Source organism: Kogia breviceps, chromosome 10, assembly GCF_026419965.1.
Source record: "Kogia breviceps isolate mKogBre1 chromosome 10, mKogBre1 haplotype 1, whole genome shotgun sequence".
NCBI classification, from domain to species: domain Eukaryota; kingdom Metazoa; phylum Chordata; class Mammalia; order Artiodactyla; family Physeteridae; genus Kogia; species Kogia breviceps.
The window spans coordinates 62,282,837-62,310,048 of record NC_081319.1 but is presented as its reverse complement, the minus strand read 5'-3'; the positions used below and the strand labels follow the sequence as shown (position 1 = coordinate 62,310,048).

The 27,212-nt window shown below is 37.1% G+C and overlaps 1 protein-coding gene across 6 annotated transcripts in view; it reads left to right on the top strand.

The window, feature by feature from the left end:
- The window catches only part of KHDRBS2 (KH RNA binding domain containing, signal transduction associated 2), a 769,555-nt gene that overhangs the window by 289,662 nt on the left and 452,681 nt on the right, over positions 1 to 27,212 (top strand). For 5 of the 6 annotated variants that reach the window (XR_010835028.1, XM_067005885.1, XM_067005886.1 and 2 more), the window contains exon 4: positions 26,914 to 27,060. The exons of the other annotated variant lie outside the window; for it this stretch is intronic. Coding sequence is in view for 4 of the 5 variants with exons in the window: in XM_067005885.1 (XP_066861986.1) it covers positions 26,914 to 27,060 (147 nt within the window). In the remaining variant the exon portion in view is untranslated. The remainder of the gene's footprint in view (positions 1 to 26,913; positions 27,061 to 27,212) is intronic. 6 annotated transcript variants of the gene reach the window in all.

Sequence of the window (27,212 nt, the reverse complement as noted above, 5' to 3'; positions counted from 1 at the left end):
CTTTGTCTTTTTTTGGTATCAGGGTGATGGTGGTCTTGTAGAATGGGTTTGGGAGTGTTCCTCCCTCTGCTATATTTTGGAAGAGTTTGAGAAAAATATGTGTTAACTCTTGTCTAACTGTTTGATAGAATTCACCTGTGAAGCCATCTGGTCCTGGGCTTTTGTTTGTTGGAAGATTTTTAACCACAGTTGCAGTTTCAGTGCTTGTGATTGTTCTGTTTATATTTTCTATTTCTTCCTGGTTCAGTCTTGGAAGGTTGTGTTTTTCTGAGAATTTGTCTATATATTCCAGGTTGTCCAATTTATTGGCATATAGTTGCTTGTAGTAATCTGTCATGATTCTTTATATTTCTGCAGTGGCAGTTGTTACTTCTCCTTTATCATTTCTAATTCTGTTGATTTTTGTCTTCTTCCTTTTTTTCCTGATGAATCTGGTTAATGGTTTATCAATTTTGTTTATCTTCTCAAAAACCACGTTTTAGTTTTATTGATCTTCACTATTGTTTCCTTCATTTCTTTTTCATTTATTTCTGATCTGATCTTTATGAGTTCTTTCCTTCTGCTAAATTTCAGGTTTTATTGTTCTTCTTCCTCTAATTGTTTTAGGTGTAAGGTTAGGTTGTTAATTTGAGAGTTTTCTTGCTTCTTGAGGTAGGATCATATTGCTATAAATTTCCCTCTTAGCACTGCTTTTGCTGTATCCTATGGGCTTTGGGTAGTCGTGTTTTCATTGTCATTTGTTTTTGGGTATTTTTAAATTTCCTCTTTGATTTCTTCAGTGATCTCGTGGTTATTTAGTAGTGTGCTGTTTAGCCTCCATGTGTTTGTATTTTTTACAGATTTTTTCCTGTAATTGATATCTTGTCTGATAGCACTGTGTTTGGAAAAGATACTTGATATAATTTCAATTTTCTTAAATTTACCAAGGCTTGATTTGTGACTCAAGATATGATGTATCCTGGAGAATGTTCCATGAGCACTTGAGAATAAAGTGTATTCTGTTGTCTTTGGAGGGAATGTTGTATAAATATCAATTAAGTCCATCTTGTTCAATGTGTCTTTTAAAGCTTTTGTTTCCTTATTTATTTTCATTTTGGATGATCTGTCCACTACTGAAAGTGGGGTGTTATAGTCCCCTACTCTGATTGTGTTACTGTCAATTTCCTCTTTTATGGCTGTTAGTATTTGCCTTATGTATTGAGGTGCTCCTATTTTGGGTGCATAAATATATACAATTGTTATATCTTCTTCCTGGATTGATCCCTTGATCATTATGTAGTATCATTCTTTATCTCTTGTAATAGTCTTTATTTTAAAGTCATTTTGTCTGATATGAGAATTGCTAGTCCAGCTTTCTTTTGATTTCCATTTGCATGGAATATCTTTTTCCATCCCCTCACTTTCAGTCTATATGTGTCCCTTGGTCTGAAGTGGGTTTCTTGTAGACAGCATGTGTACGTGTCTTGTTTTTGTTTCCATTCAGCCATTCTGTTGTTTTTTTTTTTTTTTTTTGGTTGGAGCATTTAATCCATTTATATTTGAGGTAATTATCAATATGTATGTTCATATTACCATTTTATTACTTGTTTTGGGTTTCTTCTTATAGGTATTTTCCTTCTTTTGTGTTTACTGCCTAGAGAAGTTCCTTTAGCATTTGTTGTTAAGCTGGTTTGGTGGTGTTGAATTATTTTAAGTTTTGCTTGTTGTAAAGGTTTTAATTTCTCCATCAATTCTGAACGAGATCCTTGCTGGGTAGAGTAATCTTGGTTGTAGGTTTCTCTCTTTCATCACTTTAAATATGTCCTGCCACTCCCTTCTTGCTTGCAGAATTTCTGCTGAAAATCAGCTGTTAACCTTATGGGGATTCCCTTGTATGTTGTTTGTTGCTTTTCCTTTGCTGTTTTAATATTTTTTTTCCTTTGTGATAAAATAACAATTTTTTAAAAATGTAGACAGTTTTACAAGCTACACTTTAGGAAGAATATTTAGCAATAAAATAAAATTTTATTTATTTAATAATTCAAAGACTACATAATAAAGCAATACTAAATTTTGTGTGACTCAAGAGAGCAAAAATAGCAGTAGATAGAATTTTAAATTTCTAGATTTCAAGTTGATCTACAGAACTTTTTAAGAAACAGGGGTACCCTGAATTTGAATAATTTGCTTCTACAGGTGGAAAGTATTTCCATTTTGCTCCCTACTAACCATTCCTTGATATAATATGATCCAAAACCTAAAACAAATTCCTAGTTTTCTAATATGAAACTCCGGGGGGGAAGGGGAAGATATTTAGCAAACTTGATTTTAAAAACTTAGGAATATACCTAAAATAGCCAAATATTCACTTGTAGCATAAAACTAAATTGTATACAGAGACATAGTTCCTACTCATTTTATATGTTTAAAGTCTTTAATCAGAGTTTTGACATCAGCATGTCACAACTGCTTTCCTTAGCTCATCATTTTCATTCTCATGTAAATTGTTTGTGATACAACAGTTTTTGAATTTCTATATGATGCTCTAATAGGAACTTTTATCCCAAATGACAGATAGCCTTTTATAACACATTAAACATTTTTTACCTTTGCCCTCTGAGGATATTAAACATGATAGCATTGAGTTTAAACATAACCTTTAAAAGACTGTTTACGTAGACAATTGTGAGATAGTATCTCCAGAAATAATTACACGTGTGCTCGATTTCTTTGTCTCCTTTATTTCTTGACCCTTATTTTTAGGTGACCTATAAGTATCTCAAGCTAGCATGCGTTCATGGAAGTCTTTACAGAGTAATGTATCTTCCACAGACAATTTTATTTTAAGCAAAGCAATTTATAAAGCCCCATGTAACATGAGAGTTTGAAAGACATGAATTGAAGGCACCCCTCTATTTACAGGTTGATAATTGTTGGGGAAAAGGATTGTAAGTCAAGTTGAAACCAGGCAGATCCAGCATTTCATAAACTGCCTGCTGAATTTTTTCCTCCAATACATGGCACTAACTGACGTAACCCTCCCCACATACCCTCATGCCCCAGCCTGGATGAGAGAAGTGAAGTGCAGTCCCCGGCTGTGACCACAGGGCCTGACTGTCCACATCGGGTCATGCTGCCTCCTTGCACACCTGCCTCCAGGCCTTTGCTGTGAGTCCTAAGGTGGACCATCAAATCTAATGTATTGTCCAAACTTGAATGCTCTGGAGAGTGAAAGGAGGTGCTATAAATTATTGGGTGAAGACAGTGGTGAGCTTGGGCTTTCTAAGGCAAACAGGTATGTGAGATCACATTCATAACACTCCTTCCCCTTGGGTCTGTGAGCCCTTCTCATTTTCAAATCCCAGCCATCCTTTAAAACCCAGCTCAATCAATGGCTGTTCTATAATGCTTTGTAGGCTATGAAAGTAGACATTAAATATGTTGAAAAGTAAAGCAAAACTAGTCACTTCTAGTCTGAAATACTCTTTTTCTAATGTTTTTAAATGTTATATTAGCAATTTTATCACTTGAAAACTGAACAGTCTTTACTGTTCTAATCTTCTCAATGAATTGCAGCTTTTGCAATATATCTGGCTACTTTCACAAAATTCAGGGACAAAGCCTCTCCTTCCCTAAAGAGACAACACACACATATCCACTGCAAAAACATCCCTCCTTGTTTAGATCCTTTCCCCATAGTCTCTGAGGCCCTGTATTTGTTGCCTACATCTTCTACCTCAGACGTCATTTGCCTTTACTTTCCACTTCATTCTCTACAATCAGGCTACCCTGGCTCTCTCTCTGCTCCTCAGATGTGTCAACATTTCCTGCCTTCAGCATTTGCTCTGGCTCTTCACTTTGCTCCTACCCCCCACTCTCCCTCCAGCTCTGTGCCATCAGCACCAAGCTTGGAGAAGCCCTGTGACCACCCTACCCAGATAATACTCTACACTTCCTGACTCCTCCCACCCTTCTCCTTTGTTTCTTTTATTGCATTTATGATCTGAAATATGCATATATATTTTTAACCTTTCATTATATGTCCCCTTCCACTAGAATGTGAGCTCAGAGGGCAGATTGGTTTTGCTTACTTCTGTATCCCCACGTTGGACTAGAGCTCCCATGGTGGAGGGCCAGTAAACATTGCTGAATGAATCCACATGTCCAGGAGTAAACTCTTATAACTTTTCTTCTAGCTCTGTCACTTACTAGAATTTATTATGTGTAGATGCCTTCTCTCTCCATGGAAAAAATGAACTCTCTGAGATTGGAATCTGTCCCCAAACTCTTAGCACAGATCCTTCACATGAAGATGTATTTTAAATATTTATTACTTAAATAAATGAATATGTATGTTAGTGACTATTTAGAGCAGAACCAGCAATGCAATCTTTCCTGATATTTATTTTTTAGAAAAATCCAGTTTGTCTCAAAAGGGGAATAATAAAGGATTCTTAAATGAGTGATTCGGTTTCCTCTTACCAGAGTCAACCTCTGTTGTGTTTTGAGAGGTGAATTCTATCTCAATGTCCACTCTCATGCCAAACAGGGCCTTGAAGATTGGGGTGACTGAACCCTTGCATTGTCCCTCTTGGCAGAAATCTTCCTTCGAGAATTGAGATCTTATTAGAATTCTGGTGGCTGCTGAGAGCAGGGAACTTGTAACTGACCTGGTACCTTTCCTTGAGTTCCCAAAGGAGAGTTTCTTGCTGCACTCAAAGCCTCTGCATTCCTGCTGGCTAGTTCCTCTAACAGCTGGCAGTGAGGTAAACAACAAAAGAATCCAGGTCAGAATCCAGCCTTATTTTTGTGATATGAGATAAGATGATCATCAGCTGTGGGCTTGACAGTGATGATGGAGCCAAGTGTTTGAGTCAATCCATTTTCTAAAATGTTGTCTGCCTTATTGAAATAGTCCTTCTTTTCCTTATAAGTTGAGATGCTGGTAATATTAACCTATAATGAGCCTTAAATAGATCACAGGTCGGGAAATCCCTGGTATAGTCCCAGCATCTTGTGGATAGTCAATATATGTTCTTTTTTGTTTCTCCCCCATAGAGCCTTAACTAGCAATGTTAGCACCAGGGGCAAGACAGCTAAATATATACTCTCACTTCAGTGCTATATATATATATATATATATATATATATATATATATATATATATATATATATATATATATATATATAGTGAGTGTGTGTGTGTGTGTGTGTGTGTGTGTGTGTGTGTGTGTGTGGTTGAAAGAGTGGAGTGCCATTGTAGCCCCCCTGCCCTTGACCTGTGTTCTCTAGATGTTTTCATCCTTGCTGACTCCACAACCATGGACATGCTTGCTCTTGGGTTAGCAGGTGCGGGGAGGGGTCTGCACTGAGAAGAGGTTGGAATAAAACTTTGCAGATTCTATTCATATTTTTATATCCATCCTCTATCAGTGCTATAGTACAAACACTAGTTCTTCAAAGTATTATAATTCCACTTTTCTGTTTATGCAGCATTCAAAGATGCTTGTTATCCTGAGGTAAAGAAAGAGTGAGTCTAAAACCACTTAAACATAGGTAGGTAGTTCGGAAAGGTTTTCAGATGTTACGTTGAAAATAACAATTATCAGGTTTGTGAGGGAAAAGTTCCTTTCCATGAAAAGGCATTTTCCGGGTGATATGAGTCAGAATGAGCAACAATTAATATGAACTGTCATGAGCAGTCCAAGTCCAGGTCCTTAGCTCCTTACTCTTCTTCTTTATTTTTTTTTAAACATCTTTATTTGAGTATAACTGTTTTACAATAGTGTGTTAGTTTCTCCTGTACAACAAAGTAAATCAGTTATACATATACATACGTTCCCATATCTCTTCCCTCTTGCATCACCCTCCCTCCCACCCTCCCTATCCTACCCCTCTAGGTGGTCACAAAGCACAGAGGTGAACTCCCTGTGCTATGCAGCAGCTTCCCACTAGCTATCTAATTTACATTTGGTAGTGTGTATATGTCCCTGCCAAAGACATCAATTTCACAGACTTTAAGAAAAAATTGCAAAAGGCTTTTCCACATCCAAGGGAAATTTGGTAGTAGCTCCAGTTCCATATGCTCAAGTTCAGATTCCTGGTAAACAGCAGCACTTGGAAGTTAGTTGCAGAGGGGACATGTACACCTTCTCTCCACTGTGCTCTGACTCTTACAACTTCCAGGAGGCTCTGGTAGTGGGTTTGTATTTTCCAGCACTGACAGAACATTCTGTAAGTCTATAAAAATGAAGCAGAGATGAACTCATTGGAAAAATAGTTTATACAGTTAGCATTTACTTACTACAAGTATAGTCTTTCCATGTAATTGAATTCTTTGAAGAATATAAAAATATCCCTACTCTCCCCATCCTTTTGTCAAGAGTATAAAAGCAAATTTCCTCTTAGACATTATGAATTATATTTTTGCTAAAACAATGTGAAGGACAAAAAGAGAAAATGAAGGTATGATAAGACATTACAACATCTAAATGATCAAATTCCTATGTCCCCTACCCTCCTTGGAAAGTATTTATTATCAGGTAACAGAAAAGAAAACTTAACCATTTATTTGACTGAAACAACTAATATAAAAGTATGTAGAGATTATATATTTTATTAAGATTTAGATATGATCTAAGAAGCACACTTATGTATACTCTGCCCTAACCCACCCCCCCCACCTCCAATCATACACACACACATACACACGATGCCTACAGAAAAACACTGTGTTAGAGGAGCCATGAAACCAAATGTTCTGATGGAGGATACTATCAATATTAGTAATATAATACCAAATATTTATGATATAATCATATTTAGAAGGTGTCACAGTTAAGGTGCTGTTGAGCAATCATTTCCGTGTTGCCTTCTGTGTGGAGTCTGGATGAATATGTTTGTTCCGAACCTTGCAAGAACAAAGGTCCACAGGGGATTGAAAGCAGGTGATGATTTCAAAGAAAGATGAGGATTTTCTAGTGAGTGGAAAACTGTCTGCAGAGGGCATGCAGAAGATGAAGCTGGTGAGCTCAGCCAGCACCAGAATAAAAAGTCCTGCAATGCCATGTTGAAATTGTTGAATTTTAGGTAAATAAGTTATCAGAAGAGGCTTGTAAGCTGGAACTAGTATGAGCTGGAAAACTTTTTACAGAAAGTGGCAGCAATATATATGCTTCTGTTCATGTCATTCATTGACCTTGAGTCCATGTTGTAAATTTGGATGCCCTTTCATGCTGATACCATGTTTATTCTAGTCGCTGGTTAGCCACTTTATAGGTCCTAGTGGTGTTTGCTTCTCAGTCTGGCTGCTTGATGAACAGCATAATGCCTTTGTCCAAAGTAAAACCTTCCGTATCCTATCTTCAAAGGCCAAGTTGGCCTGTGTGCTGCCTTGCCTTCCAGGGAGTTGGGGTGGAGGGCAGCATCTCTAGAGTCTGCTGAACATCTTCAGCAGCTTTCATGGCCTTTCTGTTGTTGTTGTTATTATTTTTTTCTCCTCTGGGTTCAGCACCCTTGTCAGAGCTGTTTGGTATCCTATTACTGTCTCCTCTATAAACACGAATGGTTGTGTATGACGACCTCCCCCAAATTGATAATACATCTCTGGTTTCTTTCAGAACCAGGCATTTGGCTTGTTGCTCCCTGCCAAATGGGATTCACTAGTACTTGCTTTTTCATCATTGGCTGGCAGTGAGAACTTGCCCTTTCAGCATCATAAGGCTCAGAAGCAACTCTGGCCGTATCTACCAGGTGAGAGGTGACTGTACTGAGATCCCCTTACCAGCTCACTAGTTGTCTGCACTTCTTAATCTATTCATAGGTTTCTTTTCAGCACACTTTTCTTCCACGGCCCTATTACAATTCAAAAAATACCTGTCCAGGTTTTATTTAAGCCTTTTCATTCTTGAGGATGCTTCTTCTTAAAATGGGAAACAGGATACAGGTACCCTAAGAATCCACATGCCAGGTAAAGTGATTTGTATGATACTTTCCATCTTTACCCATGTCTTGCTAAGAATCCTTTGTTTTGCTTTTTGCTTTAGTCAGCATACACTCAGGACAGTTTAAGTTCTCATGAATTCTAGACTACTGAGCCTTCTTGGAAATAGGCCTTGTGTTTTTCATTGGTGAAAAATTTTCAGCAGACCAATTCCAGGTAGTCTAAACATTGTATTTCTTGGAAGAGCATAATAAATCCCATAATTTATAGTGGAATAGTTAAAATAATGAATTGTTACCTTATGACATCATCAGCATCCATGGCCCTGGGAGCTGTAAAGTCAGGCAGTTCTTGGTGTTCCAGAAGGGCTCCAGAAGGCCCTGGGTCATTTCTGGGGTAGTAAACAAAAAAGATGCACTTGGCACAGGGCCTGGTACATACTTGCTGGCAAACATATTATCCTTGTTTCTACTGATAAATTTGAAACTTTATAGATGAGATGTTCATTGCCAGTTGTGTTTTTTCCCTTTGTAGATCAAGTTCTAGAGGCTTGTAAGAGTTTTTTGTTGTTATTCATTTGTTCGCTTGTTTGCTTTTGTTTTGTTAAAATTCAGGGATTTTCCTGAGATATACCTCAGTATGGCTCTTATTCTCTTCAGTTCAGGGTAGAATTAGGTGAGCTCTTATATTATGCAGGCTACAGAAATTTTTCTTCTATTATTTGTTTATTTTTGTACATTATGTTCTGTTTTCTCCTTATTATTTACATATCAGCTTTCCTGGATCTATCCTCCATGTTGCTGATATTTCCTTCATGATCTTTATCTATTCTTGTACTTTTCTTTGCATTTAATCTTTCTGTACAAAAGTTCTGATTTCAATCATCCTCTCCTTAATTTATTCTACTGAATTGTTGTTTTGCTTTGAGTTCCCCTGGAAGAGGATGCTTAGGAAAGATTTAGTTATGTGAAGTTTATGTGGAAGGAAATCTCTGGAAACCTTGGTAGAGGAGTGAGGAAGTAAAATAAGAAAATGAAGGAAACCCATATAACATTCATTCTCACAGAGGTTAAAGGCATATCTCTGCTTATGCACAGAGCAGTTGCTTTACTGCAACCGGTAAGGTTCGTTTGAAGCAGCTGAAGCCCAGCAGTTGATCTTAAGCAACTGAACCTAAGCAACTCTAAGAAAGGAGAACATGCCTGTCACCCCATCTAAGGATGGAGTAAGCTTGGGTGTCTATAAGCCAACTCTCCCCAGTCACTAGTTGAGAAGTGGTCCTTAGAGTGTTGACTCCCTGGCATTTCCTCCCTGCTCTGTGCTTAAGCAGCACTATCCCTCAAGGGCAGATCAAGCCTCTGGCAAGAAAATAAGTAAATGCTGGTTGCATGAAGATAATAAAGCAAGTGGATATGAGCAGAGTATCAACAGCATCTGTTACAAGGAGTATTTGGGGAACATAATTAAGAACAAAAAATCTTCTCCCAGTCCAGAATCGTTCTACAAAAAGGATTCTTCTTCTAGAGAAGAAGATACTTTCGTTATTGAATAAGCATTAAATCTGCATGTGATGGGTGTCATGGGCCATTCACAAAGAGGTGAAAAGACAGGAAGAAATGTCACCCTTTAATAGCCAAGCAGATACAAACTATTACATACTTGTTCTCAAAGTAAACAATGAGTAATCCTCAAGTAAGAGGTCTTGCTCAACAGCACTGTCACACAGAGTGAATCCTAACTTCACCTGGTTGACTTCATCCAAGGAAAAAACAAACTTCATATATCTTTGTGACAGGAGGTAATTTTGTAACTTGGAACAAGGTCCCCACCAAAGTTAGACTCCTAACCCCCACACAGAAACTGGGAGGTAGAGGTGTTATCTATCTTTTATTATATATAAATTTATTTTATTTATTTATTATTTTTGGGTGGGCTGTGTTAGGTCATTGTTGCTGCATGTGGGCTTTCTCTAGTTGCAGCGAGCAGGGGCTACTCTTCATTGTGGTGCGTGGGCTTCTCATTGCAGTGGTTTCTCTTGTTGTGGAGCATGGGCTCTAGGCACATGGGCTTCAATAGTTGTGACACGTGGGCTCAATAGTTGTGGCTCACAGGCTCTAGAGTGCAGGCTCAGTAGTGGTGGCCCACCGGCTTAGTTGCTCTGTGGCATGTGGGATCTTCCTGGACCAGGGCTCGAACCCGTGTCCCCTGCATTGGCAGATAGATTCTTAACCACTGCACCACCAGGGAAGTCCCGGGTGTTATCTGTCTAGATGCTTGCGTTTCAAAGGTGCATCCACATCCTTGAGAAAGACATTCCTAGATCATAAAGTGTACAAAAGGCCTATCTTATGTCTTCCAAAGAATTTATGTACTTTTCAAAGAGAGGAGAAAGTACTTACAAGTTTTCAAAAGTAAATGCTCGGAAAAAATAATAAATAAATAAATAAAGCAAGTGCTCTGAGAAAAAGGATTGAGGGAAATCTCTTCCCTTATTTTCAACGGGAAGAATTGTCTCACTTTTAATTTGTATTTGTTTTTACCTTGGAAATCACGTCTTTTTTTTTTTTTTTTTTTTTTTTCTTTTCGGTACGTGGACCTCTCATTGTTGTGTTGCGGAGCACAGGCTCCGGACGCGCAGGCTCAGCTCAGCGGCCATGGCTCACGGGCCTAGCCGCTCTGCGGCATGTGGGATCTTCCTGGACCGGGGCACGAGCCCGTGTTCCCTGCATCGGCGGGTGGACTCTCAACCACTGCACCACCAGGGAAGCCCTCACGTCTTTTTAAACCATGAAATATTTGTGCCTGCATTTTATTTCCTCAACTGTTGACCAAAATGTGTTTATTCAAGTGTTCCTCTTTCTCTTCCTGCAATTCAGTTGACTTGTGTTCAGTGACATGTGTTCAGATGTTCTGCCTGACTTTCCTGTCTATGGCTGCGAGTATTGCATGTTATTTTTATTTGTCAACTTAGATATGGTTGTCAAAATCAGACAATCATGAAGTTCTTTAAATAGTGAGTGGAAGACAGAGTGATTACCATCCCTGTGGGCCTCTGATCCCTGGTTTCCAGGATTTCTTCCAGCCTCAAAGCAAAGCAGGCAGAACCTACTTCTTGGTTACTTCTCAGCTGTTGAGATCAGGGAGAACCATTACACTCACATGTCCTTCCTCCACGAAGTCCAGATCTCTGACACCAGGCTCTTCCCGGGATCCACTCCCCTCTTTCTGTGTCTCACCACTGGGCTCCAACGCTCCTCTACAAGTGCTTTCATGTCCCCCTAACAGTGGATTTGGAAAGGCAGATGCTAGAGAAGCATATTTAGGTAACTGCTTTTCCAGATCATTCTATTCCCATAAAATAAATGTTTGCATCTTAGTTATTAAGCAAATGGCTTTTAAATTAAATGAACTTTATTTGTAAATTCAGGAGTTTGACCTGTGATCAAGCCTTCCTACAAGTTTAATTACATCAAGATTGATGACCTTTATTCCCTTGAATAGTGAAATAGCCCTTTTATTGTATTGAGACACTCTTCATTGTTTTGGACCAAACCTCTTCAGAATTTGAAAAGTCAGACCATCTTTGATGTTCTCTAGAGTAAATGATTTGATTGTCCTGAACTGAGAGTCATACCCTCTAGTAAACCCTCAACTTCCAAATTCAAGCATAAAGAATCTTCTCTTTGGCACTATCTACCTCTCTGATTTCAAAATCCTGAACTACTTTTTAAAATACTATTCTTAGTCCCATTGATGCTTCTGGTCCTTCACTCTTCATGAATCTAGAAAGTGTTACATTGGGTGTGGAGCTCTGACAAGATTACTATCCAGAGCAGACTCTTTGGGGCATGGATTCTGTAACCTGGGAGAGTTCTTGCCCATTCAGCCCAGGAGAGCAGGGAGTTGTAGGTGAAGGTGACAGGAACCTGAGATGCTCTTCGGGATCAGCCGTTGCTTCTCTACCACATACTTATGTAGATGCATTTGTACAAAATCCCTGTGTGAGGATAAATTTTGGACAAGAGAATGTACATAAAAAGAATCCCACATATGTTTATTTAAAAATGCTTTTAAATTCGTGATTCAGACAAATCCCATTCAGTCCAAGGTACAAAAAATAAATGTGTTTCTATTTGAATTTCTTGACCGAGAAAGCTGTGCAGACAATAGACATTTTTTTCTTTTTCTGAAGAGGATTTATGTTAAAAGAAAGTTCCCTGGGACATTAAGAGGAAAAAAGAGTATAACTCTGAAGATAAAATATGACAAGAATAATTTCTAAAGTAAAAACCAAAGTGTAAAACTTGCACATACTCTGTGTTTTCAACACTTCTTTTTATTATTTAGCTTATTCATAGCACTGGAAGAGCTTCTGGGGGAATAATTCGGATCTCTGAATACATTGAATTTTTCAGTTCATATTTAATTTTTACTTTGCTTTGAACCTTAGATATTTAGCATAATAATATTTGGCAATAGTCATATTTGACTAGTGTTATTATTGTTATTATATACATTCATCATTTTACCGTTGAGGAATCAGAAGCTCAAAATAGTGAGGTCACTTGCCCAAATTTATACAGCATTGAGGGGAAGAGCTGGGATTTTAACCCTCATCGTCACAATCAGAACCTGGCCTGTCAAAGCTAATATGAAATGTGCCCTTTAAAGGTTATATGGTCTATCTGACAATAAATTTATGATTCATTTGAAAGTTAAAATTCAAGAAAGTACACATGGTGATTTTAATTTTTTCTTCTTCTGAAACATGTGAGCTCTTTGGCTTAGAGTAATTTTCAAATATACGATCTCTTGGAGTGAAGTTGTACACTTAAACTAACTTAATAATAAGTGAACCACCATCGAACTGATGCACTGTTGGTTATATCAAAGCAATATGTAATTTGAAACTTTTGTAATTATATTCTGTCAAGTGAATTTAATGTTCACAATAAATATCAATTAATGTGAGAGTGTGGCTTTGGAGTCGACAAAGCAAATTTAAATCCGTTACTTAACTGCAGCCAAGTTCCTTCTCTCCTTTGAGAAAAGAGCTTTAGCTTTTTGAGTATTTATAGTGTGTGAGGCACTGTACAGGCAATTTATACACACTACCTCATTTCATCTTTACATGAGAGATCTAGAATTCCCTTTTTTGTAAACTGAGAAACTGAATCTCAAAAAAATGAGTAACTTTCTTCAAATACTGTAGATAATGAATATCAGGGCTGTTAACTCAAATCTAGATCTCTCTGACTCCAAAACCCTTTTTCACTTTTTACTGCTCTCTGCTGCTTCCAATGCCCACCTGAGGAACCTATGAAGAGTAAATGGCATAATATGTGTAAAATATGCAGTAGTAGCCTCATTGTAGATGCTCAAAGATTAAAATGAATAGTTGACATTTTGAATTTTGAATTTTCTTAATAATATACCTTAGAAGACACTCTTTTTGGGAAGTAACATTTTCTGATACCAAAGTTATGACTGGCAGGATGAGGACGCCTGTGAAGGGAAGTCACGTGACACTTTAAAGCCATGAGAAACCTCACGTGGCATCACATTTAATGTCCTCTGTTGTTTTTGGTTTGGTGAGCTTGTGGAACATTCTCATATCTGTAATTTCTGTACAGAAACAGGTCTAAGTTGAGCTGATGTGGTTGAATGAGGTGGGAGAGGTCAAAGGTGGTCCATGAGACCCTGAAGAAACTGAGGCCACAAGAGCAAAGTGCTGAGTTTGCAGTTAGGAGTGGAGCCATGACTAGAAGAGCCATTACACTCAGCACCTTCTACAACCTGGTCCAAGGTGTTTTCCTGGGCCCAGGGCTACAGAAGACTATGTACAGGAAAGCACTGGGTGTTATTTGTTCATAGGATATTTGAAATATTTTTCCCTATACATAGAGAGTAATATAAAAAAAATATCCCAGTCTCTAAGACGGTGGCAGTTGTTGTCTGGACTCCACTTTAAAGGTTGCTAAGGTTGAGTCCTGGGTGCAAAGAGTTGAAATAGCCTAATAATAACTAATTCAACTGCTAATCACATTATCCAATAAGGTGACAAGCCACAGGAGGGACTAGATAGGATGGGTTACTGTCAAAAAGGTAGCTTATTCTACCTTGTTCATGAGCAGTACTGAGTTACAAGCTTTTGTTGTTTTACTTATACAGACTGTGTTTGTTCTTATAATCACAGAACAAATACTGGATGTGGTGCAAACTGCAATTGCATAATTATTTGATTACAAAATAAATTATCACTGAATACTCATATATGTGATCTATACATTGTTTATCTATACTTTCAATTGTTTATACATTCAATGTAATAATATTGAATGTAATAATAATTTGGAGACATTTTTCCTAAAATAAAAAGAAAACCATCTTAGTTCATTCCAATCCAAGGTCTCGGGACAGTAAATAGCTGACCATTAAAAGAAAACCTTAGCATGACAGTAAAGATATGGTGCTATGATAGAAGAAAAATGCAACGTGACTTTCACCCTTGGGTAATTCATTCATCAATAGTTTATTCAGTATCTTCCACATGTCCTATCTGATATACTTGTATATAAAAAATAATTTGGGGGCATGAGAAAATGATAAAACAGACATACATAAGGATAAATTATGAAATAGAATGATGGTGCTATAATGAATCGAGGGACAAAATATTTTGAAAAAACATAATGAAGGAATTAATGTAATTACATAAGCAATTTATGATACTGTAAAATCTCTCTTAACCTACATGTTTTTGGTCTGGAAGATTTTGATAATGAAAATAAAGGTTAAAGGGAAGTTATAAAAAATATTATAAAGTGCAATAATGGTAACAAATACAACAGTTATGAACAACCTTGGGAACAAATACCACTGGATAACAGTCAGGTTATCTCAGACATTATCTTAAATATTTATCTGGGAGTAAATATTTTATAAATCTAGTGAGTCAGTTAAGTGGGTGAGAGTAAAGACTACTTCTCCTGTAATTAGCTATTTAAGAAAAAACAACATGTATATAGCATCACTTACTATGTATACATTAAGATGGACACATAAGTACTTACAAAATGATGAGTAGAGAACTCAGATCAAGATGGGGGAGTAAGAAGATGCAGAGCTCACCTCCCCCGACAAACACATGAAAGATATATCTACATGTGAAACAATTCTCACTGAAAACTGGCATAAATACAAATAAGGCTGTAAGAAAGATAGATACATAACTGGCTAGGAAGGGAAAAGAAGAAATCAGGTCAGGACTGGTGCCGCTTGGAGGGGACTCAGAGGAGATAACACAGGTGGACACCTGCCCCGGGGAGTGAGTGGTAAGAGCCACAGACTGGGCATCCCAGCCCAGGAGTCTGACACAGGGAATATAAGTACCTTGGTTGATTGGAGGGCTGGTGGGACTAAGGATGGCTGAGGGAAGCCTGGACACTGTTCGTGAGGAGGATGTGAATGGTTTCTTGCTCCCAAAGTAGGGCAGAGAGGGCAAATCAAAACCTTATATCATTTCCCATGACTGCCCTGGTGTGCACCCCAGGATGAGCCAAGTGAACGCTCCAGCACTGTTTGCTTCACATTACAGCTCCACACTGGAACAGGGGCTGCCATGACTGAGGTTAAGCTTGGCCATGAGATGCTGTAGCACATCAAACCCTAAGCAGCATCTGAGCAGGGAGGGACCAACCATTACTGGAGATTGAACAGGTGGTGCATCAGAGGCAGATAAGAGCTCTGGTGGCCAGACCACCACACCTTGTGCCCCCGCCTTTGCCAAATACCCACACCAGTGCCTCTTGCTTCAGCACTGTTTCCCTGTGAGGTGAGGGTACTGATGCTGGGAAGGGGAAGAGCAAACACTTAAAGGGAACTGAGCTGGCCTGGACATGACCCTCAGGGTTTCTGCTCCAGCAGCTTTTGACATGACCATGCCCACAATAGGGCAAAGATAGCCACTAAGCAGAGGGGAAGTCTCAGTTCACACCTAGCTCTGGCCCTAGCCCCTCCATCTCCAGACCCACCTCCTACCAAGATCATAGCTGCCAGCACTACCCAAGGAAAGACATGACTTGAATTCATGTCAAATCTAGCTCTTCTAACAAAGTCACTGGGCACAAACAAGACTGTATAGGGACACTCCCACTTAATGACACCCCTTCAAGACCAAAATAGGTAACTGTTTCACCTGAATTCCTAGAGATAGAGAAAGATAAACAAAATGAGAAGACAGAGGAATTTGTCTCAATTGAAAGAGCAAGAGAAAAATCCCTGAAAAATAATTAAAGAAACAGAAATAAAAGATTTATCAGATAAAGAATTCAAAGTACTAGTAATAAGAATAATAACTGAATTAAAGAAAAGAATAGATAAACACAGCAAGAATTTTAACAGGGAACTAGAACATATAAAAAAGAACAAGTCAGAACTGAAGAATATAACAACTGAAATGAAAAACACAGTAGAAGGCATGAATAGCAGACTAGGTGACACAGAAGAATGCATAAGTGATCTGGAATATAAAATAATGGAAATCACCCAATCAGAACAGTAAAAGACAAATTTTTAAGAATGAAAAAAAATGTAAAGGATCTTTGGGATAATAAAATGTGTACCAGCATTTGCATCATGTGAGTCCCAGAAAGAGAAGAGAGAAGGGGTTCAAAAATGTGTTTAATGAAATTATGGCTGAAAACTTCCAAAGCCTAAGGGAGACAGATATCCAGGTACAGGAGGCACAGAGAGTCCCAAACAAGATGAACCCAAACAGATCAACACCAAGACATAAGTTGGCTCATTGGATAAAAAAACATAATCCATCTACATGCTTCTTACAAGAGACTCATTTCAGATTTAAAGACACCTACTGACTGAAAGTGAGGGAGTTTACATGAAGGATATTCCATGAAAAAGGAAACAAAAAGCAAGTGGAGGTAGCAATACTTATACCAGACAAAATAGACTTTAAAACAAAGTCTATACAAAATACAAAACAGGTCATTATGTTTAGAATGCTGAAGAGATCAATACAGGAAAAGAGTATTACACTCATTAACACATATGCACCCAATACAGGAGCACTTAAATATATAAAGCAATTATTAACAGACATAAAGTGAGAAATTGACAACAATGCAATAATAGTAGGGGACTTTATCACCCCACTTATATTGATGTACAGATCATCTAACCATAAAATCAATAAGGCAACAGTGGTTTTAAATAACACAACAAACCAGTTGGACTTAATAGATACCTATAGGACATTCCATCCAACAACAGCAGGATATACATTCTTTTCAAGTGCACGTGGAATGCTCTCCAGTATAGATCACATGCTAGGCCGAAAAGTGAGTCTCAACAAATTTAATAAGATAGAAATTATATAAAGCCTTTTTTTTTTTACCGCAATGGTATGAAATTAGAGATCAATTATTTGAAGAAAAATGGGAAAAGCAAAACACAAAGAAACCTTACAACATGCTACTAAAAACCAGTGGGTCAATGAAGAAATTAAAGCAATAATCAGAAAATACCTGGAGACAAATGCAAATGGAAACACAACTTTCCAAAATCTATGGGATACAACAAAGGCAGTTCTAAGAGGACATTCATAGAGATACAGGCTTACCTCAAGAAACAAGAAAAATCTGAAATAAACAACCTAAACTTCCCTAAAGGGATTAGTAAAAGAACAAAAAAACACCCCAAATCAGCAGAAGGAAAGAAAAAATAAAGATCAGAGAGGAAATCATTAAAATAGAGACTAAAAAACAATTTTAAAAAATCAGTGAAACCAACAGCTATTTCTTTGAAAAGATAAACAATTTATAAACCTCTAGTCAGTCTCACCAAGAAGAAGAGAGAGGATTCAAATAAAAAAAAATATGAAAGAGGAGAAATAACAACTGATACCATAGAGATACAAAAAAAAAAATCATAAGAGAATACTGCAAACAGTTATATGCCAACAAATTGGACAACCTAGAAGAAATGGACACATTTCTAGACACATACAACCTTCCAAGACTGAATCAGGAAGAAATAATAGACAATCTGAACAGAACAGTCACTTAGTAGTGAAATCGATTTTGTAATTTAAAAAATTCCAGCAAACAAAAGACCAGGACTGATGGCTTCACAGGGGAATTCTACCAAACATATAAATAAGAGCTAATATCTATCTTTCTCAAACTATTCCAAAAAACTGAAGAAGATGGATCACTCCCAAATTCATTCTACAAGGCCACCATTACCCTGATACCAAAACCAGATACACTACAAAAATTAAAGAAAATTACAAGTCAATATCTCTGATGAATATAGAAGCAAAAATCCTCAACAAAACATTAGCAACCTAACTCCAACACTATATAAAAAGGATCATACACCATAATCATGTGGGATTTATTCCAGGGATACAAGGATGGTTCATTATTTACAAATCAATCAGTATGATACACCACATTAATGAAAGGAAGGATAAAAATCACATCATCTCAGTAGACACAAAAACATTTAACAAAATTCAACATCCAATCATGATAAAATCTATAATCAAAGTTGGTATAAAGTGAACATATCTCAACATAATAAAAACCACTTTTAACAAACCCATAGCTAACATCACACTCAATGGTGAAAAGCTGAAAACTTTTCCTCTAAAATCAGGCACAAGACAAGACAAGGAACAAGACAAGGAACAAGTGGTGAGAGTGGGCCACTCTCAATTGTATTTAACATAGCATTGGAATTCTAGTCATAGCAGTCAGACAGGAAAAAGAAATAAGAGGCATTCAGATTGGAAGGGAAGAAGTAAAAATGTCACTGTTTGCAGATGCCATGATGCTATATATAGAAAACTCTAAAGTCTCCACCAAAAAAACTATTAGATCTAATCAATGAATTCAGTAAGGTTGCATGATAAAATATTAATATACACATCTGTTGCTTTTTTGTACACTAAAAATGAACTATCAGAAAGAGAAATTAAAGAAACAGTCTGATTTACAGTCACACTAAAAAGAATAAAATACCTGAGAATATACTTAATGAAAAAGGTGAAATACCTATAATCTGAAGATTATAAAATATTGATGAAGGAATTTGAAAATGATACAAAGAAATGTAAATATACCACATCTTCTTGGATAGGAAGAATTAATATTGTTGAAATGTCCATACTACCCAAAGCAATCTACAGATTTAATGAAATCCCTATCAAAATACCCATGGCATTTTTCACAGATCTAGAACAAATAATCCTAAAATTTATATGGAACCATAAAACCAAATTGCCATAGCAAACTTGAGAAAAAAGAACAAGCTAGAGGTATTATGTTTCCTGACTTCAGATTATGCTATGAAGCTATAGTAATCAAAACAACATAGTACTGGCACAAAACCAGACACAGAGCAATGGAATAGAATAGAGAGCCCAGGACTAAACCCATGCACTTATGATCTATTAATCTACCACAAAGGAGGTAAGAATATACAATGGAGAAAAGACAGCCTCTTCAATAAGTGATGCCAGGAAAACTGGACAGCTTCATATAAAAAATTGAAATTAGGACAATTCCTCACACCATATACAAAAATAAACTCAAAATGGACTAAAAACCTAAATATAATATCAGAAACCATAAAACTCCCAGAAGAGAACATAGGCAGAACACTCTTTGACATAAATTGTAGCAATAGTTTTTGGATCTGCCTCCTAAGGCAAAAGAAATAAAAGCAAAAAGAAACAAATGGGACCTAATCAAACTTAAAACTTTTGTACAGCAAAGGAAACCACTGTCAATTGAAAAGACAATCTACTGAATGGGAGAAAATATTTTCAAATGATATGACAGATAAGGGGTTAATATACAAAATTTATAACCAGTTCACACAACTCAATATAAAAAAAAAAAAAAAAAAAAAAAAAAAAAAAAACCAAAGAACTCAATTAAAAATGGCAGAAGATCTGAATAGACACTTTTCCAAAGAAGATATACAGATGGCCTATAGGCAAATGAAAAAATGCTCAATATCACCAATCATCAGAGAAATTCAAATCAAAACCACAATGAGATATCACGTCACACCTGTCAGAATGGCTATCATCAAAAAGTCAACAAATAACTAATGTTGGTGAAGATGACAAAGTAGACCCTTGTACACTGTCGGTATGACTATAAATTGGTGCAGCCACTATGGAAAACAGTATGAAGTTCCTCAGAAAGTTAAAAATAAAACTACCATATGATCCAGCAATTCCACTCCTGGGTATATATCAAAAGAAAATGGAAACACTAATTAGAAAAGATACATGTACCCCAGTGTTCATAACTGCATTATTTACAATAGCCAAGACATGGAAGCAACTGAAGTGTCCATCAACAGATGAATGGATAAAGAAGATGTGGTATATATAATGGAATATTACATGGCCATAAAAATAATGAAACTGCCTTTTGCAACACTGTGGATGACCCTAGAGAGTACCATGCTTATTGAAATAAGTCAGGCAGAGAAAGCCAAATACTCATATCACTTATATGTGGAACCTAAGAAATGAAACACATGAATGTAGATATGAATGAATATAACAAAACAGAAACATACAGATATAGAGAATAAACTAGTGGCTACAATTGGGGGAAGGGACAGGGGCAGGGGTGAGATAGGCGTATGGGATAAAGAGACACAAACTACTATGTATAAAATAAATAAGCAATAAGGATATCTGATACAGAACAGGGAAATAGAACTATTATTTTGTAATAACTTTAAATGGAATATAACCTATACAAATATTAAATCACTATATTGTGCACCTGAAAATATAATATTTTCAATCAACTATACTTCAATTAAAGAAATGGTGAGTAAGACATCAACTCAGTTACTTAGGTGTTCTCTCTGCTGTTGGTGTTGGTGACTTTCAGGAGACTGTGGAAGGACAAAACAAAATCTGGAGTAGCACAAAGGAGGAATACATGGTCTACATCAAATTATGAACAATTTATAGCATATTCTAAAACAATTACCCAGAGCAGGTGACTGTTCTTCTTAATTTGACAAAATGTAAACATTTTCTTTCACTAAAATCCCACTTTAAACAGCACTCTATTTGTGTGTGTGTTTATGTGATTTTAAAGGGTCATTCCAAGTAACAAATAATGATCACCACTGAGACTTCTAAGGCTAGTAGGGCCAAATAACTGTCGTCTCCTTTATTTCATTGAGCTCCACAATGAGCTGGACATATAAGCTTGGGAATTAGCACTCAGTAACTAAATTACTCTGTTTAATAGAGGTGAAAATAACTTGAAATTCCCTAGGAAATTCCAGGTGGGAGGACAGAGTAATAACAAAATTTAGAGACAGAAGAGAAAAAATTAAAATTGTGTAATGAAGCAGGGAAGGGCTTGGGGAGAAGAGAAGGAGGATTTTTTTTTGAGCTGTCTGTAATGAGATTATCATTACAATGATATAATATGACCTCTTTGCTTTCTGCCCCTCTGATATTTTAAATGAAGTCAGTATCACCCATAAATGATTTTTAGAGTGGATCTTATAGGATTTTTTTTTTTTTTTTTTTTTTGTGGTACGCGGGCCTCTCACTGTTGTGGCCTCTCCCGTTGCGGAGCACAGGCTCCGGACGCGCAGGCTCAGCGGCCATGGCTCACGGGCCCAGCCGCTCCGCGGCATGTGGGATCTTCCCGGACCGGGGCACGAACCCATATCCCCTGCATCGGCAGGCGGACTCTCAACCACTGCGCCACCAAGGAAGCCCTTATAGGATGTTTTAAGAAATTTTGAGTTTTATGTTAAAATTTGCAGTTGGCAAATCCAGGAACCAAATGGCTTCACCAAAGCACAAGAGGACATCTAATCCTGTGTCCTATTTGGGGGACTTTGTCTTCAATCATCTGAACTAAGATAAACTTCCTAGTTGTGAGCTGACTTGAGTCTACCCCAGAATAGAATTGGGGGTGTCAGGTCCTAACCATCCTGCCCTTGCAGTTGTGCAAACTGTTCAAGAAAATAGAAAATGACCCACCCTGAAGCACATCTGTTTTAGGGATACAACATCAATATCCATGAGAAATTGTGTACACTAATCTGAGCCCAACCTTAAAAACTTTGGATGAATGCCTTCTTTGGAACTGGCAGTTACAGACACAGAGTTAGGGAGTTACAGACACAGAGTTAGTGATGTGAGATCACTAGCATTTTTAGGTAAGTGCTTCATAAAATAGGAGTTGAGTGAGAACCTTGAAGATAATAGTTTCGCCCAGCACTAATTACACACAGTTACCAAGGAAGCAGAATATTTGGGGGAGGGAAAGGAAATTCACGGCATATGTGCTTGGTGGATCAAAACCTGTAACTTGCTCTAGGGCACAGTGCAGGCACAGTGCTACATAGGACTGGATACCAGGAAAGTGTAGTGTCTTCTAGAAACTAGAGATATCCATGGTATATGGATGTATAAAATGTTTACTTACACTTAAGTACCTGTACCGGCAATACACCTATATTGATTAAGAATTTGACCTTTGTTATGAGATTAACTGCATCCTGTTCTCTGATTCATAGTCTGTATAACTCTGGATAAGTTTCTCTCTCTGTGCCATAGTCCCCTCATCAGTACAATGAGGGGAACAATATTATGTAGCATATAATTATGCAGATAAAATTAGATAATCCATGGAAAGTACTCTGCATACCTATAACCTAAGAAGTAATACCAAAGTTATGACTTCTATTCCATTACTGGTGTTGTTTTGAAAAGTGACTTGAAGAAAATATGCTGAAAATGCTAACAGTATATCTTGAATTGTATGATTGCTGAGTAAAAAAATACATTTGTAATTGTTGAGATTTTTTTCGAAGTTTTCTTCATTGAACATGCTATTTTGAATTAAGAGGAAATTTCCCCAACTGTCAAATTATTTCCAAGTTAGAAACATTCTTTTGTAGAAGACAAAATACAAATGATAATTCCTAAGAGAAAGGTTCCTTTAAAATCCTTGTAACGATTAAATACATGAATACAATTCAAATTAGACTCTCTTTAGTGCCGTGCTATTCTCTAAAAAATAACTGATAAAAACTGATATGTTTTACTTATAGTTTACCTTAAGGTTAGCATGGGTTAGAGTATTTGGGGATATGTAACCCCGGATTTGTTATTCCCTAATGACCTTGTGTAAACAATTTCTAATGTTTAGCAACTAATAATTTTACTTAAAATAATTAGCTTGTGATTCCTTTGTAATAGCTAAACACCACGAATTATCCGCTGAAGGTCAGTGGCTAAAGTAAATGCCCTCAGTGGAATACATATGCCTTTATACGTGGAAGATTAAATAATATCGACTGAGTGTCCAGTCTTGTAAAATGGAATTTTGAATCACGTCAAGTAGATTCACCTTCTGGTGTGTGCATCTCACATTCTTTTGATTTATTATCTCTTCCCTTTTCCATGTCTTTATTAGATGGAGATCCAATGTTCCTAGTGTTAACTTTGGAATGATTCATTTCAGTTTACACCTAAGATTTTCCTAGCATGTCTAAATTTCTTAATCTTTTTCTTTACTCTTCTTGCTATTGTGTGCCTGTTCTAACTAGTGTAAGCATCCAGGGCACTATGATCTTTGTTACAAAACATTCAAGATATGATGGGGCAGAAACATGAAAACACTACCACCCAGTTCATAATTGACGTACTAGGTAATGCATTTATTACAAAGATAAACATTTTTCCGATAATATATTTGGAACTCTTGTTCAAGAAATACCTCAAGAGACTGTATTAAATTACTATAAATATGCTTACTGGTGTCCAGGCCCTTGTGCTTTTCAGGATGGCTATGATGTCTGCTTATATTCAAATGAAACTTGAAGCTTTATATTATAAATCCAACCAGGGTGTAAAGTATTGTTTTTGAAAATAAAATCTGAACATTCTGGCAGACACTGGCTAGCTATTCATCAAAATTAGATATAATAATCAAGTGTCATTTTAACTTGCCCTGAATGAGGACTGAATGGCAAAGATAGCTCGTAATCAAGCAGTATCCATTCTCACTGTTTTCTGTCATAAACGAAGCCCTCTCATTTTAGGTGGCCTCATGGCTGCTCAGTCTGAATCCACATACAGAGCCTCCATTGCATCCAGGGCCACCATGTGACCACGCTCTTGCCAAAGACATGTCAGCAGAGTTGATATATGAAGTCTCTGGTACATGTCCTTGAAAGGAAGCTTCTTGCTGTCCACACTTTCTTTTTTCCACGGAGTGGAATCCAGAAGTTGTGATAGACAGCCTCCTTCATCAACACATATGAGAGGAACATCTCAGGGGCTGGAGAAGTGTGTGCATAAAGACCACCTGCTCCTCCAGCCTCCTGTAGCCGCACACTCTTGCGTTAAAGAGAAATAACTCTTCTTGCTTGAGCCACACTTATTTTAGTCCCTGTTGAAAAAGACAAACATTATTTTAAAATACTACTTGAGAAATTGGAAATAATATTTATTATCATTATTATATTAAATTCATATGGCATTTTTTAGTATACAAAATATTATTCAATTTTCTCCAAACTCACAAAATTCTTTGAGGTACATACTATTATCTTAACTTCACGTATGAAGAAACTAAAGCTTGGGAAATTTTACTCTGTCAGAAGAAATCCCCAGGAGCAAGGGCAAATATAGCACCTTTGAAGGTATGAGTCTGGTTTTGAAAATAATCAGCAGTAGCTCATGGGAGGCTCTGCTGTGGTAACTTTGGTTCTCTGAAGTCTTTATCAGAGCTGTCCCCTACTGCACTGAGTCCTGGTTCCAGTCCTGACTCACTCTTGACCTTGAAGAAGTCAATTAATCCCTGAAGACTTCAGTTTCCTCATACGCTTATATAAAGTTTGATTGGGGGGGATGGATGTTGGGAAAAAGGAAAATGTGTTTTTTAAATAGAAAGCTGCATTTTTCATGAACAACAGCCTATTGGTTCTACTGCAAAGATATCTCACCTGGCTCATTTTGAGAGTCTGAAGTCAACTGTTCTAATTCTGATCTCAATGCCACACCTCCAGTGGCAGACCTTATTAAATTTGGCTAGTAAGTAGCCCTTAATAACCAGCAGAAAACCAGGTTAGGAAGTATTGAGAAGTATCAGAATTGAACATTAAGAGAAACCTTTTTAATAAAAGTAAAAACTCTAGTTAGATAGAGAATGTATGCCTAGGAAAGTAAAAGTGTATTCCCGGGCTGACGAGTATTGCTGTGAGAGAGATTTGAGTAGGTGTGGAAGGCACAGGAAAATAAGCAGGCCTTTCCATCTCTTTTATGGATCGTCCATGTGTTGAAATGTTGGGCATTTCTAATTGGATAAACACTTTAACATGTGTCATACAGTTAACTCATATGAAATAGATAGCAAATTTGCTTTTGTGTATCCAATTTAGGTGTATCCATGTTACACTTCCAATTTCATCCACACATAAAACTAAAAATTACTTTAAATTTTTTTACCCTTTGAAATTTAGTGAAACAATTGCCAGTTTGTGGGGAGGAGAGTCAAGAAAGGTAAAATATAATTACTATTATTTATGTTAATTTTTAATTGAATTTTGCTTCCTTGAAATCCAAATGCAAATCTGGTTGCAAAATGAGCTGGGTTTGAATCCCAATTTTGCTGAGGTTACTTAAAGTCTTTTAAACTCAATTTCCTAATCTGAATTATGTGAATACTGTGCAAGGTTATTGTGAGATTGGAGATGTGTGTAAAACACCTAACACACGTGAGCAAAGTACATGGATCAGATGCTGATCTGCTCAGCATCTGAACTGGATTAATCAGGCCTCAGTGATGACTTGCGTGCAGTACTAACAAAAAATCTGAGGGTATGTAGCTCACGCAGAATCAAGGCCAACATCATGTTTACCAGCCGTCTCTTGAATATACTCCTCTATACTGACCAAAGTGAGGCGGCCAAGACAGCGAAGTGGTGGCTAGGAGCTGGATGACGACCTACGCCTGTGGGCACGAGGCTGGGAGAGAAGCCTCGGTTTTGCTCACTTTCATGCGGAATGAGTAACCTTTTCACCACTTTTCAAAAAGTCTCCAGAAAATCCTGGTTCTCTTAAAGAGCAGTGGTCATCCTGGTTTTATTATCTGCAAATGATTACTTGTCAGGCACAAAAACAATCCTTTCCTTCCAGTGGAGTCCACTGAGGAGTTAATGGCATTTCTGTCACTTCTTTTCAGGGATTTAGCATTTTTATTTAGCTGATTAAAATGTGGCGTAGATGATAATCATACCAGATTTTTTTTAACATCTTTATTGGAGTATAATTGCTTTACAATGTTGTGTTAGTTTCTGCTGTATAACAAAGTGAATCAGCTATACATATACTTATATCCCCATATCCCCACCTCTAGGTGGTCACAAAGCACTCAGCTGATTTCCCTGTGCTATGCAGTTGCTTCCCACTAGCTATCTATTTTACATTTGGTAGTGTATATATGTCAATGCTACTCTCTCATTTCATCCCAGCTTACACTGCCCCCTCCTTGTGTCCTCAAGTCCATTCTCTACATCTGTGTCTTTATTCCTGTCCTGCCCCTACGTTCATCAGAACCATTTCTTTTTTTAGATTCCATGTATATGTGTTAGCGTATGGTATTTATTACAATGGAATATTACTCAGCCATAAAAAGAAACAAAATTGAGTTATTTGTAGTGAGGTAGATGGACCCAGAGTCTGTCATACAGGGTGAAGTAAGTCAGAAAGAGAAAAACAAATGCCAGATTTTTTTTTAAAGAATCATTCAAACACTCAAAAATGGCTTATACCAGATTTTTATTTCTCAAAGTGTTTCTACTGAGGGAAAATTTGCTTAGATTATGCCCTCTGTCATCTTTGCAGTAAATGTTAATGCAAATGAGTGGATTTGTATTTCTAAAAATAACCTTTTTCACAGGAAGAAGAACTAAGGAAAAGTGGGGAAGCCAAATATGCACACTTGAGTGATGAACTTCATGTATTAATTGAAGTGTTTGCTCCACCTGGGGAAGCTTATTCACGTATGAGTCATGCATTGGAAGAGATTAAAAAATTTCTGGTTCCCGTAAGTGCTTTTCATTTTTACAAAGATGTTTCTCATCAGTTTCTATTTTAAAATGTGCCTTTGATTTTCACTGACTTTTTAGAAAAGAAACATATTGCAGACTAATTATCTGTAGAGTTGATATGAAGGTAAAAATTAAAAAGAATACAAAA